This window comes from Mesoplodon mirus (assembly GCF_964341445.2).
Source record: "Mesoplodon mirus genome assembly, chromosome: 2".
In the NCBI taxonomy this organism is placed as follows: Eukaryota; Metazoa; Chordata; class Mammalia; order Artiodactyla; family Ziphiidae; genus Mesoplodon; species Mesoplodon mirus.
Window position 1 is genome coordinate 125394169 of NC_138977.1, and position 15074 is coordinate 125409242.

Sequence of the window (15074 nt, forward strand, 5' to 3'; positions counted from 1 at the left end):
TGGTGTTTCACTGTTTCTTGGGTGGCACATCAGCTTGATTTTGTATCTTCATCAATTAAAATTTCTTCATATTAAATTTTTGATTTTAAGTAAATCTGAAGACATAAAAAAATATTTCTTTAAAATTAAAGTACCCAAAAGAGACCAGAAATATACTTCACTGATCATATGTTAAATGGAGATGTTCATTTATTTATAACAGAAGTAGAATAAGGTATTCTTTCAAATGTTTTGGATGGCATACTAATCTGTTATCTCAGAAATGTTTGCATTCTCCTCTGCTGTGTTTCTCTTGCCCGACTGAAAGCTCGTAATTGTCATTGTTGAACCTTTAATGCCCCGATTCAGGAGTTCAACCTGAGCCTGCTAGCCCCGTGCTTGGGCCTGGGCGTGCGTGAGATCTATGGGGGCCAGAAGAGCCCCCTTTTTGCAGCAGCTCGCACGGCAACTCTAGACCGCGTGACCAGTGTGGTTCAGCAGCTGCCTGCTGTCCACCACGTTTTCCAGCCGTTCCTGCCTGCAGAGCCCACTGCCTACTGGAGCAAGTTGGATGATCTCTTTGGTAATTAAAATCAAAGTCCCCTTATTTTTAAAAAATGCTGCAGAGCCAGTGCCATGCTCTGTACCGAGTGAAAATACAGTCAACACTGTCAATCTGATACACCAAAGGCACTTACAGAGGCCACCGAGAGTCTGCACTGGGGCCCTGGCTCTACGTGTCTTTTGGTGAGTGAGTTTGCCGCTTGGCTGTTCCTTGACGTGGCCTGGGCTCTGGGCCTGCAAGGAACGCAGGCTCAGCCTCGGGAATGTGGGTCCTGGTCTCTCAGGGTGGTGGGTTGTGTGCCTGTGTGCTTCTGGGAGCCATGTCTTTAGTCCCCATCAGATTCTCGGATGGGGGCCCGACTGCCTGTCTTTCAAAGGTCAGAGCCTCTACTGAAGGCTCTTGCCCCCATGGAGGCCTTCTGTTTCAGGGGATGCCGTGCTGTATCGGACCCTGACCACTCTGGCCCAGGCCCTGGCCCAGTACCTGCTGGTGTTCTCCAGGCTGCCCGGCCACTTGCACCTTCCTCCTGAGAAGGAGAGGGATACCGTGAAGTTTGTGGTCATGACCCTTGAGGTAAGAGGCAGCTTGGGAACTTGGTGCTCAGTGCAGAGGGAAGAAGCTCTTCCATCTGAAAATGCAGAGCTGTGTGCAGCCTGGCGCCTGCGGCCTGTCCTTCCAGCAGTGACCGCTGTCACATGTCACATCCGTCCCCTGCTTTGCTGGGCTCCGTCACGCCCCTTATTGCTCCATTCCCCACGGTTGCCTTGTGAGGTTGACAACACAGCCCTTCTTGTCTCTGCCTCAGGGCAGGGGAGGGGGGCACTCTGAAGAGTCAGGTCTGGGGCCTGGGCTCCCTCCCGCCCAGGGTCTCCTGAGCATAGCATGGGGAGTCGTCATGCACTTATATGTGAATCTTGTTTCCCTGATGCTAAGATACTTTTCTGATTTAGTATAAACCATCCATTTAAAAATTTTTTCCAGGGAAAAAGAAGCCGTGCAAATGTAGTATGTATCCTAATTTTAGATACTTAGTAAATAATAATCTGAGAAATTTGTTATATTTTAAATTGAGCAATAAACCTGATATTTCAGCTGTGGGGAATTGAACACTCTGTGTTAATACTTATAAACACCCCCCAAAACGTGTACATACGTGTGTGCATTGCCTTTTTGTACAACTTCTGGAGAAGAGAGTTTGGCCTGCACCCTTGGAGGCAGAGGACACGGATGACCCAGTGCCGACACCCCCTGCCGCCTCCCAGCAGGGAGGGGGAGCGTCCAGAGGGCATTCGCACAGCTGTTCAGAAGGCAACAGACAAGCACCTACTTGAGCCAGGCCGAGCCAGATAGCTGTGACCCGTGCCCTTTAGGCTTCAGTGTAGTAGGAAGGCTGGCAAACAAGTGTACGGTTACAGTACAGAGTGGCCCCTGCCAGCCATCACGTTCCCGCTGCGTGCAGGACCATACGCCCTGCGTCATCTCATTCAGGTTCTCACTGCAACCCTGTGAGGTGGGCTGTTATCCCCGTTTTACAGACAAGAGAAGCAGGGCTTAAGAGGCTCAGCGACTTCACCGGGTTCACCCGCCAGGAAGTAGCCATTCCAGCATTTGAACCCCAGCGCGGCTGTCAGGTTCAGCCTCTGTGACTGCAGCTGAGGCGAGGCCCTGGGCAGTGGGAGCCCCGAGGGAGAGCCTAGCCTGCAGGCTGTGCGGCCAGGGCAGATGCTGGGGGCGGGCAGCCACATCAGGTTGGGCATTCTGCGTTCCACTCCCAGAGTGGGAGGGGGAGGGGGGGTACTTCAGTGAGCAGGTGGGTCAGGATTGAACCGGAGGGACTGGGGATGGTGGCCCGAGAGCCATCCCTCTGGAGGGAGCTTTGGACAGTTCCTCGACGGCAGGGGGTTCTCAGCTTCCCTGCCAGCCCCTGTGGCAGGAAGGAGGTGTGGGTAAAACCTGCATTAACACGCACCTGCCCCTCCAGGCCCTGTCGTGGCATCTGATCCATGAGCAGATCCCACTGAGTCTGGACCTGCAGGCGGGCCTGGACTGCTGCTGCCTGGCTCTGCAGCTGCCCGGCCTCTGGAGCCTGCTCTCCTCCCCTGAGATGGTGACCCATGCCTGCTCCCTCATCCACTGTGTGCGGTTCATCCTAGAAGCCAGTGAGTCCATGACCGTGACGGTTTCTTTCCTTTGTCACTTGAACCAGTAATCAGCTCCGCAAATGTAGTCACAGACGTTCATTTTGTGCCACCTGTTTGCCACGTGCTAAGTTGGGAATTGGGGGTGAAGAGGTGGGTGAAATATGGGCCTTGCCTCAATCTCCAGTATCTTGGGATCTACACTAGAATTTAACTTGAATTTGCTTTTGCAGTCATTTTGTTTAGATTTTGGAATTCTAGCTTTCATAAAAAATACTTCTAATTTATGTCCCTTTGAGTTCTGGTCCTAGTTAACTGTTTCATCCTTTTAGTCCTAGATGATCACAAGATTAATAAGATTGTATTCAAAAAATTACTTGTTTTCTATTATAGTTGAAAGGCTTGTTTCTATACTGCATTGTAATGCTAGTATATTGAAAAATAAAAGTGACTTACTCTTTTCAAGGGACAATGTCCTTAACAAGGGTCATTAGCCACAATTTTTTAAAAATTGGACATTATAGTTTACATGTTAGAGGGTGTTTTGAAGTTTTGTATTTTTAAATTAAGCATTAAAGAGTGGTGTTTTGAAGAGTCATTGTTTAAATTGTTTTCATCTGTGCATTTGTAGTCAACTTGAAAACAAAGATCCAGGGGCTAATTTATCAAAGCCAGACTTCTTGGGGGTTGCATTGATGCTTTTAGCAGTAATGAATCATGAACCATCTGATAAAGACCTCCCGGGTTAGAGGTGGCAAACAGCAGACAGTGGGAAGGACTTGGAAATCCGAGTGTAGAAATCCAAATCCTTGTGCACTTTGGATTAACCTAGAGATTGATACCTGAGTCTGGTGCATCTAAAATGGTCTAAAGTTGATTCTAGGAAATCTAGACCTCATTTGACATAGTCTGTCACTTTGAAACCTTCATGAGGCTGCATGAATGTGAAAATCTGAATGAAAGGGATGGGAATTCTTCTGTTTGTTCTGTTGTGGTTTTAGTTGTGGTGCAGCCTGGGGACCAGCTTCTTAGTCCAGAAAGAACGATGAACACCCCACAGGCCGCCAGAGAGGACGAAGTGGATTCAAACACACAGAGTACGTCTTACCTAGTGTCTTTGGGGGCTTGAAATTCATTCACAGAAGAGACCTTTAAAGCGGTCAGTGTGGATGTGTGAAGCTGCCTGCCTTCACTTGGCTGCGTCCTGGTGCTGGTCCCTGGGTTCAGGGGCGATTCGAGGGGCTGCCTCGCGCATCCCGCTGGCGGGCACCCTCTGCCGTCTGGCTCCCCGTGAATCCCACACTCCGCTGGGGTGTTGCGCTCGTTGGGGAGCCTCCTGACCTCCATCCTTGCTCGCTTTCCCCGCCACCCCTCGCCTCTGTTTTCACCCTGCACTTGCTGCTTCTGTGTCCTTTACCTCAGACTCCGAGCTCCTTGTGGGCAGGGCGTCCGTTTTCCTTCTCTGTGTTCTCACTGCTGTAAGTGATCAACACATGTTTGTTGAGTAACGAATGAATGAATAAAAATACTAAGAAACTTAAAGTTAGTGGAAATACCATGTGACTATTGGGTAACCCGAGTGTCTGTTTCAGCCATATATTTTGGTGGACTTTTTTTTTTTTTTTCCAGTACGCGGGCCTCTCACTGTTGTGGCCTCTCCCGTTGCGGAGCACAGGCTCCGGACGTGCAGGCCCAGCGGCTGTGGCTCACGGGCCCAGCTGCTCCGTGGCATGTGGGATCTTCCCGGACCAGGGCACGAACCCGTTTCCCCTGCATCGGCAGGCGGACTCTCAACCACTGCGCCACCAGGGAAGCCCTTGGTGGACTTTTAAATCAAAATTCCTCCTCTCCCTAAAGAAAAAAAAAAAAAAGAAAAAATACACATCTCATTCATTTAAACCTATTCAAAATCATTCAAACCTAGATTTAGCCATGTACCTTAGTTTTTCATGTACTTTCTCCTGATTCAGGTATTTTACTCTGAAAATGGTGGCAAGGCATGTTGTGAGGAAAGCTTCTTGTCACCAGGGGCCTCCAGGCTCTTTCCCCAGAGGGTCTGGTGGGAATGCCCACCTGCAGCCTGTCCCACAAAGGGGGAAGCAAATGCCCCACCTGGCAGTTCTTGGCTGTCTTTCTTATGGAACACTCTTACTTGGAATATCGAAATCTTATCCATGCTCTGTTGGCTTAAGAAACATGCCTTTTTAATAGCAGGTAGATAAATGCTTTGTGTCTTTTTTTTGCCAGCTTTTGCTCAACCCCAGTTAATGACAAGAGTGTTCCTGTCGGTGGTGTTAAGATAGGAATTTTTCTTCTTGTTACCCACTCAAGGTTTTACAGTTGCACAGCATCTAGAAGCAGTGGTGTTTTGTTCACAGCCAAGCTCTTCCCTGAGCCTCTATCTCAAGACTCTGGTTCTGCCATCCCCGAGTTTGTGACTTAATGATTCCTTACTGATAACTGAGGAACGTGCAAACACTCACTTCCTGCTCAGCCACCTTGTGGCTGTGTGGCCTTAGCAAGTTACTACCCTGTGCTTCTGCAGTACTTATAAGAATAGTACTCACCTGATGGGGCTGCCATAGGATTAAGTAAATTACTCCACATAAAGAACCCATGACAAGTGCCAGGCTTCCTATAAGTGCTCAGGGAGTATCACCGTATTTTAGTTGTAATTTGAATTTCCATTCCTCTGAAAATAGTTGCGGCATTTCATGTGGTTGAGTCAGAGCAGGCAGGCCCACTGGCTGGAGCATATTTAGTTTGGGTTAATATAATTGTGCTCATTCTCCATGGCCCCATTTAGGCTGGTTAATTTCATCCTGGCCAGAGGAGGAAGCTCGCTTTCTTTATCACCTCAGTAGGATGGTACCTCTTAAAGATGGTCCCGGAAACTGTATTAAAGTCACCCTTGTTTCTCTTAGTTCAGGGCTCGATTCCTTAAGTCCACTAGTCATTCCTTCTCTCTATGAAGAAGTTGCCTAGACTGTTGAATCTCATGGACGGTGGATAGTATCCATCCACAACCCTAGACATTTATGAACTTGGCAAATAATTTTCTGGCACATACTCTATGCCAGACTCAAAGTGAGGAAGAATGTGCCCCTGCCCTCGAGGTGTAGTGGTTCTTAAACCCTCAGCACATGGGGTTTTCCTCAGCATTCTGTCTCAGGATTTCTCGGGTGGGACTCGGCAGCCCATTAGAATCCCTCCACCAGCCACCAGAGCCCCTAATCTTGGGGAAACGGTGAACTGAGGGTTACAGTGTGGGTCTCTACACGCCAGCCTAGGAGCGAGTGAGCACAGGGTCCTGGGAGAGCCAGAGAAAGCCAAAGCCCTGGGGAAGGGCTGCAGCCTCCTCCTGGGTGTCAGCTGGCTGCACATGCAGGATGGGTGGGAGACTGGGACCAGGTTCCAGGTGTTTGTGCCAGTCTTGACAGATGTGGAGAGGACTGCTTGTTTAGATGGATGTGGAGGAGGTGAGATCTGTAGGCCTTCAGCGACCGCCTAGAGTCTCACGTTTCTGGTGGGCGTGGCCGGCAGTGGGGCTGTGCCTGCTATCTGCGAGGGTGGGAAGGTCAGGGGGAGGGGTGGTGGGTTTGGGGTGTGTTTTGACAGAATGGTCCTCTGTCACCCACGGTGCCTGTTTAGACCCTCAGTATGTCACTGCAGCCTGTGGGATGGTGGCCGAGATGGTGGAGGCACTGCCGTTGGTGCTGGCCTTGGGTCATAAAAGGAACAGCAGCGCCCCTGCGTTCCTCACGCCCGTGCTCAAGAACATCGTCGTCAGCCTGGCCCGCCTGCCCCTCGTCAACAGCTACACACGTGTCCCGCCCCTGGTGAGTCTGTCCCTCCCTTTGCACAAGACCCAGGTGATGGGGACGCACAGGCGGGCCCCAGGCTCGGGGCTCTGAGAGCGCGAAACCGCTCAGATGCCCACTTGCGGTGGCCAGAGCTTTCCTTGGTTGCATTCGCGACACCGGGCTGGTTTCCTCGGGCGTGATGTGGCTCAGTCATGAGTAGAAATGCTCTGAAATGGGGTGGGGCATCATCACATGACGAAATGAGATTTTTTTTCTCCCACGATGCTGGATGTGATTCCAAGGTCCTCAGACTCATCTGTCGAATGGGAGAGCAGAAATTACGCCTCCTGGAGTGAGCGTTTCCCTTTAGGTGGTCACCCTCGGGGGCAGCTCGGGGGTATGACACAGCGGCAGCTCCTCTGCTCTTTTAAAGCTGGCTTCGGAACCAGGTTCAGGTGGGCGTCGTCAATGGGACCCGGCTCCACATCACAGAGGGGCCTGGGTGGGCGGGCCGCGGGCCGCAGGAGGCTGTGCTGCTGCCCTCATACCTGCTGGAGGGAGAGGTGGGGCGATGGGCTGGCATCCACGGGCTGGAGCCGGCAGGGGGAGATGGGCTGGGACCGAGAGGCAGGCGCTTGTTGCTGCCTGGAAGGGTGCGTGCCCGCTGGTGGGGCTCAGCCTCTGTGCGTGCAAGGTTGCGCAGCGGCTGCACCAAGGCCGTGGTGCGCCGCGACACCGAGGGTGCAGAGGCTTTCGCTGTGGGAGCTCTTTCTGGGGAAAAGCCCAGTGACGTGCTGTCCTGGGGTCGCCGTGGAAACTGGGAGTTGTAGGCGTTGGCGAAACCCGGCACCCCAGGGTGGGGAGAGCTGGGGAGTCAGGTGTGGGTCTCAGCCCGAGCGCCGTGCTTGGGCCATTGCTGCAGGTGTCGAGACGGCTCACCTTTGGGTGGGAGCGGGGAGCCGATGCAGGCGGGCACAGTCCAGAGGCTTCGATGGCTGGCCCGGACGTGGGAAGAGCCGCCCAGACCACGCACGCCATAGATGAAACTCCGCGAGCATGGGCTTGAACCCACGCGGCTCCACGACCCTCCCACGGGACGTGCAGGAGGGTTCGGGGAGCAGGTGAGAGGCTGAGAGAGGGCGTCTTCCAGAGGCCAGTGGGCGCTGGGGCTGCGGGGGCCAGCCGGCCACCTCCTCGAGGCCCACGTGGCTGGCTTCGGGGATCCAGAGTGCGAGCTCTGGCCGCCGGCGGCCTGTGTCCTCCAAGGGGGTCGGCTCAGCCGATTGGGATCTGGGCTCCTGCTGCCGGGGCAGCCTCGGCCCCTCTGGTGTGCGTGGCAGCACCAGACGACAGAGCTGGACTTGACGGAGTTTACAGACGGCTGGCGTGGCTCTTGTCGTGCCTGCTCGCGGTAAATATTGCTGAGTGCGGCCGAACCTCACGTGCTCCTGCCAGCCTCTAAGGGTTGGGGGCACCTGCGCAGGCGGCCCTGGGCAGGTCTGGGAGCCCCCGCGGCACCGGCGCCCAGGGCCCTCCCTCCACCGTGTCTGCGCTCAGGAAGAGGTGGTCCGCCAGGAAGCTGTGCCTAGAGAAAGCGTGTTTCCTGGCTCCCCCGCAGTTCAGCCATCCTGACTTGACTCGGGAGACTATGTCTCTTTCATCCTCTCAGGTGTGGAAACTCGGATGGTCACCCAAACCAGGAGGGGATTTTGGCACCGTGTTCCCCGAGATCCCCGTGGAGTTCCTCCAGGAAAAGGAAGTCTTCAAAGAGTTCATCTACCGCATCAATACGCTAGGTAGTCCGAGTCTCCCCTCCGGCGTGGTTACATGTCGTCACGTGCCTGCCCTGGGGGAGCCAGGGCTGCAGTAGTGGGACCCATCTTCTCCTTTTATTCCACAAAAGAGTTAAGGCATAACATAATTGTGAATACGTTCTGTAATGTTCACAAAGCTGTCACGGTGAAAAGTTTGATCCAAGTTTGTGTGTGTGTGTGTGAGTTTAATGCCAAATTTTCATGTGTCAGGCGTGTTTCAGGTCAGGAAGGGTACCCTAGTAATTGATGATGCTAAGCCAGATTCAGCCTTTGTATAGCACCTAAGCTGAAGGACAGCAGTGATTTCCTCTCAGTGCTGCCTGTGTCGTCACTGATGCCCCTTTTCTCGGATGCAGAACCAGCAGCCTGGGCGAGATGGAGCCAGCGGTAGAGGCGGGGGAAGTAGGCTTAGGTGGACAACACTGGGCTTTGTGTAGTGTGGGGCAGGTCATTTTAACCTTTGGGTTTTCCTGTCCTCAACACCCCCATTCTTGTCACTTGTAGCCCTAATACAAGTGACATGGCCTCCTCCACCTCCAAGGTCACGGGTGGGGACGTTAGCGCAGCCCTCGAAACAATCGTTCATCAAACAGCACCTTGAGTGCAGCTTGTGACGATGGTGCTTGAGGGTGGCCCCTCAGAGATGCCTTCCCCGAGGGCTTGAGCAACACCCCCCCGCTAGGATTACATTCTTTTTTCTTTTTCTTTTTTTTTTTACATTATTTTTTGACCTACTGTTCTTGGTGGGGTCAGATGGACCAGCGCTTTGACTTTTCTAACAGCTGTACTGAGGTGGAATTCACACAGCACACCCTTCACCCACTCAGAAGTGCAGTTCTGTGGTCTGGGGTGTTGTACTCAGTCTGGGGATGTGATTTCTGGAGGACTGTCCAGCCCTCTGGTGAGCAGGGCAGAAGCGGCTCAGACCCCACTTGAGTGTAGCCTGCTCAGATGTCCCTTTACTTCATTGCATCTACACAGCAGGGCTCCAGAGGGTGCCTCTCACCGGGCTACCTGGTCTGAACTCAGCCTGGCCTCTTGTGTGCCTTTGGACCTGTGCGCTTCGGTGTCGTCACCACTGGGCTCGGCTGGCAGTGTTGCCGCGTCGCAGCGCTGCCATGAGGGTCCAGGGAGCGGCTGTGTGTGGCGCCTGGGCCAGTGAGAGCCAGAGGGCCCAGCTGCCACATGGCATCGAAAAGTCTGAGCAGCAGGGGACCCTCTGTCTAAAGTGACATTTGCATTTCTAGGGTGGACCAGCCGTACCCAGTTTGAGGAAACGTGGGCCACTCTCCTCGGTGTCCTGGTGACTCAGCCCCTCGTGATGGAGCAAGAGGAGAGCCCCCCCGAAGTAAGGCCGCGGGCGGGCGCCGGTGTCTGCTGGCTGGCACACGGGCACTTAGAGCAGCTCGCGAGCCGTGCGTGCTGGGAGAGGCAGGGCAGCAAGCTCTTACTTTTCTGTCTCACCGTATTTTTAAAGGTAGCCAGCTCATGTCATGACTGGTGTTCCAGAGCAGGAATGAGTCTCCCCAAGGTCTGGGTACCCTAGAGTCGCGGCCAGAGTGCCTTTATCACAGTGCACTGCCCTTTCAGGGTCAGTAGTATTACGTCCTTTCTTGAAAATATTTTTCAGTTTTGTTTCTCAATATTCAGGGTACAGTGTGTAGCAACATTTCATCAAAATGAAAAGGCACGTCATAAAGGCCACACATACGTACCTGTGTTCATTTCTCTTGACTGTTTTGCGAAAATTTTATCAGGCTTCTTGGGGTATTAATGCATATTATGTCACTTTAATATTAATAAAAAGCATGTTCAGATAAAGCAAAGCCTGAAACACTAAGTCATGAGATACATTTTTAATTCTGACATGAATTAAACGTCCAGAAATGGCAGTTCAAAGAGTATATATGTCAGAAATCATCAAGGTTGTCTTTCACAGGTGTGGAACTAACAGGTTGTTATATGCAGAGTCCCTAAAATCAGTGAGGAAATTTAAGGACAGTTTCTTAAAAAGTCATTCATATTTGGAGGTTTGTGCCTGTAGGAGACCTTGCTTTCAAAAGCAGCCATTTACCCATCAGATTCATCTCAAATCACAGATGTGTGTGGGTTCTGGTGAACTTACGCAGACACAACAGGACCCTGGCTGGGAAGGCACATCCCTCTGTCGCACTCGGGGGCCCCGGCCCTCAAGGCCACGTGGCTGGACAGCCACGGCCCGCAGCTTCTGCCCACAGGTGGGGCAGCGGTGGTTGCCTGTGTTGTGACTTGGTGACGTGGGCTCTCCTTCCAGGAAGACACGGAGAGGACCCAGATCCACGTCCTGGCCGTGCAGGCCATCACCTCCCTGGTGCTGAGCGCGATGACTGTGCCCGTGGCCGGCAACCCAGCCGTGAGCTGCTTGGAGCAGCAGCCCCGGAACAAGCCCCTGAAAGCTCTCGACACCAGGTTCGCCCGAGAAGCCGTGTGTCTCCTGGGATGGCCGCGGTGGGAGCAGGGAGGCGCCAGGGTGCCCTTTCCTTTGCTGCCAGAATTAAAGACAAAAACCCTGTGCAGGGGGTGCAGATCCAAAGTGGCTTGGTGGCTGAGGCCTGATGACTCGGGCGTCCAGTGTTTAGGGCGGATTCCGAAGGAGCTGACAGAACACCTGTGCAGGGCCTACAGACGGGAACCGCCCACAGGGGGTGTGGGCACTGGGGTTGGAGGTGCCTGTGTTTCCTTGAGGCAAAGCTGGGGGAAGCCTGGTGGTTTTCACTTGTAAGATTCGGAGGAACCAGATGTTCTATAACCTTTGTTCTGAACTTGAGGTTTGGGAGGAAGTTGAGCATCATCAGAGGAATCGTAGAGCAGGAAATTCAAGCGATGGTTTCAAAGAGGGAGAATATCGCCACCCATCATTTGTACCAGGCATGGGACCCCATCCCTTCTCTGTCTCCAGCTACTACAGGTACCTGTGGGGAGAGGGCTGGGTGTCCCTGGGGCTTGCGGGGAGGATGGGTTGAGTGTGGGTGTCAGCCCATGCCCTGGGCTGGTGGGCACAGCTGGACAGTCCTGGCGCCAAGGCGGGATCCCAGGAGGGCCCGTCCACCAAAGCTGTCGCTGGGCTCCCAGAGGGCTGCCGGCTGGGTAGTCGCCTCGTTCGCGGCTACTGACTCTTAGCTTTTACACCTCAGCCCACAACCGGTTCCTGTTCAGAGTCTGAAGCTGGTTTGTTACAGAGAAAAAGTGGTAATTCAGCATCGCCCCGCTGGCCCTGCCAGCTTAACGGGTTGTGAAGGGGTAGCACACCCCCGAGCTCCTGGCGGCCGTGAGGGCGGCACTCACGCGCCCTTGCTCCGCAGGTGCCCTCATCAGCCACGACAAGCTCCTGCTGCAGGCCAACCCCGAGCGGGAGCTGGGGAGCACGAGCTACAGCCTCGGCCAGGTCAGTCCCCCAGCCTCCGTCCAGCGCGAGGCCCCATGGGGCACGTGGGGACCGGGGGGCCTGTCCGGGTTCTCAAGTTCCTCCCCACCGCACCCTCTGCAGCATAAGCATGGCATTCTGTTGCATTTGTGGGGAGATTTGTTAAGCGAGTAATTCAGAAAAGCGGGGTCCTCAAGTGACTACCAGTGAGGACAAGTTTTGAAAAGAGATCCCACGTTCTGGTTCAATTTTGTGCCGAGACTTCACGCAGATGTCCCTTAGGAGCGAAAGTGTCCTTCCTTAGAGGCTCTTTCCTTCCCTCTCCTCGGCTGTTCTCGCCCGGCGCTTCATCAGGCCCTTAGTCCTGAAGGCAGAGCTCCCTGAACAGCCCTGCTGAGTGCTGGGAGCTGCTCGCCTCAGGGACCCTGGGCAGCACCTGCGGCTCAGTGCCCCTTGCCTCCAGCCCTGAGCATCGGCTCCCTGTCTTGTGCCCCTTGAAGGTGTCCATCCGCTCCGTGTGGCTGGGGAACAGCATCACGCCCCTGAGAGAGGAGGAGTGGGCCGAGGAGGAGGAGGAGGAGGCTGAGGCCCCCGCGCCGTCGTCCCCGCCCACGTCTCCAGTCAGCGCCAGGTTCCTGTCTGCCTTCTGTGTTCAGGAGCTCGGAGAGCTCTGATTAGTCACTTGACTTTCTGGGGTGCCTCTGGAAATGAACCTCTCATCTCTGTTGGGAAATTGCAGGAAACACCGGGCTGGAGTCGACATCCATTCCTGTTCGCAGTTTTTGCTCGAGTTGTACAGTCGCTGGATCCTGCCGTCAAGTTCAGCCAGGAGGACCCCCGTCATCCTGATCAGTGAGGTGGTGCGGTCGGTGAGTTTGCCTACCCCCCCGACCCCCGCCCGGGGTTCCCGGTCTCTGGGCACCTGTGCGGGGATGCGTAGACACAGGTGGAGGATGTAGTACTTCTGGAGCCAGTGAAGGAGCGGTTCCCGCTGGTCCAGTCCCTGGCATTGACACCCATCAGTCCAGTGGGAGTGTCGTGGGGACGGCACGTTAACTGTAAGGTCTGAAGGGTCACCGTCCTTGTCCATGTTGTCTCCTCGGGGGCTTGTGACAGAGGGTCCCCTGACCACCAACCCACTGATCACCCAACCACCGACTGGTGCTTGAGAAGCACCAATTTAGAGCAGTTGTTCTCCAGATGTTGGCTGGGGGATTTCTTTGCATCCTTGAGATTGGTGGGGATCCCAAGGAGCGTTGGTGTCTGTCAGTGACATCCATCCATGCTTGCAGTATTGGAAGTCACATCTGAGAAGGTTTAAAAGTTACTTATTCAGTGCTGGCTTCTCTACGTCACCCAGGTTAGCCATCCAGCAAGGAGAGATGCCCAGTTACTGGAACCGTCTTGTTACCTGTGCAGCACAGGGTTTTTATTATTTTTACCGAAAGATGTCTCTTTTAGGTAATGACAAACTTTTTTTTTTTTTCAAGTCTGTTATTCTCAATACTCCTTTAAAGTTTTCTAAATTGTTTCATATCTGGTCAAGTTGAGATTTTTAAGAACCTCATTTATAATTTGTAATGTAAGTTACAAATTGATTTTTTCAAAAAAGTCAACAAGTTTAAGTACTGCTAAAGATCTTAAATTTTAAAAAGTTATCCATTTAAAAATAATAAGGATAACAATTTCTATTTTAAAATAAATTTTTTAAATCAGTTTTTGTACACTTTTGCAAATCTCTTTAATGTCTGGCTCATTAGAAGTCCCCTGGGGGGACTTCCCTGGTGGTCCAGTAGTTAAGACTCCACGCTTCCACTGCAGGGAATGAGGGTTCGATCCCTAGTCAGGGAATTAAGATCCCACATGCCGCATGGCACAGCCAAGACTCTTGTATCTCCTCTGCATTCAGTCTGTCAATATTAAGTAATTTCTAGAAAATACCACTGTACAGTTGGGAGAGCACAGGAGAGAAAGGCAAGTAGGGTCTTAGCATTTTTAGGAAAATAGTTTTGACCTTGTGGCCCTGAGAGGCTCACCTAAGAAGTGCTCTTTTAGATGACTTGCTGAGTGTCCTGCTGGCTTGTTGGTTCAGCTCGCCTGGGGCCTCTGAGAAAGGGCCAACCCCAGCCTTCCCTCACACTCCTAAAGAAAAAGGGCCTTCATGCCTAATCAAAGTTTGTTTTTAGACTTAATGTGAACCCTGAACGTTTCAGGGAGACAAAAAGAATCATCGCCAAAGCATTAATTTCCGAAATGATCACCCATTTCTCCGTTCCGGGGCTTTGGGTAGCCATTTGCTGGCGGCGGCCTGGGTGCGGGTTCCCACACGGCAGCAGTGTGTGCGTACAGGCCCTAGGAGGACGTGCGGGCACAGGGTTACAGTGTAGTTTAGGTTTCCAGGTGTTGTTGGTTGCTTTTCCCGGTCAGGGCTCCTGTGAAGTCCCGCGCCGCGCACTTCCCATAGTGTAACTCGCCCCTTCCTGCCCGAATGTCCCGTCGCCAGCTCCTCGTGGTCTCAGACTTGTTTACGGAGCGCAGCCAGTTTGAGACGATGTACCTGACGCTGACAGAGCTGCGGAGGGTGCACCCGTCGGAAGACGAGATTCTCCAACAGTACCTGGTACCCGCCACCTGCAAGGCGGCCGCTGTCCTCGGGATGGTGAGTGGGAGGCGGCGCGGGGCCTTGGCGCGCGTCGCTGTGGAGTGTGTGGTGCTGGGTGAGCCTCGGCTGGGGCTCCTGTCCCCTGGTCCCTCAGGTTATCCCGGTGCCTGGCCCCGGATGGGCTCGGCTGTGCTAGTGGGGGCAGCGGAGCTGGCTCCTCCTGGACGGTCACCTGCGGCCCACAGCGCCCCACTCTCCATCCCCGTGTGCTGCAGCCCCCGTGCTCCCGGTCCTCAGGGCCTCCTCCCGGGGCCGTTTGTCTCGGTGACCCTGCACTCCCACCCCCGGAGCTGGATCCTGTGCTCTGTTCTGAGCCCAGGGCCCGGGCAGGCCTTCTCCTGAGCCTCGTAGCTGTGCCTCTAGCTGATCGGGACTCGCCACCTTCTGTGGCCACATCACCACGCAGTACAGACACAGGAAGTACTGACCGCGGGCCCTGCCATTTCTTAGAGCATGTTAAAATACCAGCCCTGCCGTTGGAGGCAAATAGCGTGACTCCAGGCCACGTGGCATCAGCCGGTCACTGCTGTTTCTTACTCAGATGTCTCCTGGAATCCAGCTCTATGCTAGAATAGAGACCCATTCCCTGAACAAACGCAGGGGTGGCCGCCGTGAGCCAGGCATTTGGGCCCATCGGCGAGTGGCGAGGGGCGAGGTGGCACCCAGGTGCCTCTCCCACGTCCCACACCCATGTTGTCTGTCCTGACTGC

The 15074-nt window shown here is 53.7% G+C and overlaps 1 protein-coding gene across 4 annotated transcripts in view; it reads left to right on the forward strand.

Moving 5' to 3' along the window:
* The window catches only part of HTT (huntingtin), a 138443-nt gene that overhangs the window by 116853 nt on the left and 6516 nt on the right, over positions 1 to 15074 (forward strand). For 3 of the 4 annotated variants that reach the window (XM_082611065.1, XM_082611067.1, XM_082611068.1), the window contains 13 exons: positions 349 to 562; positions 972 to 1117; positions 2526 to 2703; positions 3684 to 3779; positions 6334 to 6521; positions 8155 to 8281; positions 9547 to 9647; positions 10593 to 10747; positions 11107 to 11246; positions 11641 to 11723; positions 12203 to 12333; positions 12442 to 12571; positions 14206 to 14361. In XM_082611065.1, coding sequence (XP_082467191.1) covers positions 349 to 562; positions 972 to 1117; positions 2526 to 2703; positions 3684 to 3779; positions 6334 to 6521; positions 8155 to 8281; positions 9547 to 9647; positions 10593 to 10747; positions 11107 to 11246; positions 11641 to 11723; positions 12203 to 12333; positions 12442 to 12571; positions 14206 to 14361 — 1845 coding nt within the window. The remainder of the gene's footprint in view (positions 1 to 348; positions 563 to 971; positions 1118 to 2525; positions 2704 to 3683; positions 3780 to 6333; positions 6522 to 8154; positions 8282 to 9546; positions 9648 to 10592; positions 10748 to 11106; positions 11247 to 11640; positions 11724 to 12202; positions 12334 to 12441; positions 12572 to 14205; positions 14362 to 15074) is intronic. The other variant, XM_082611066.1, reaches the window with a different exon arrangement.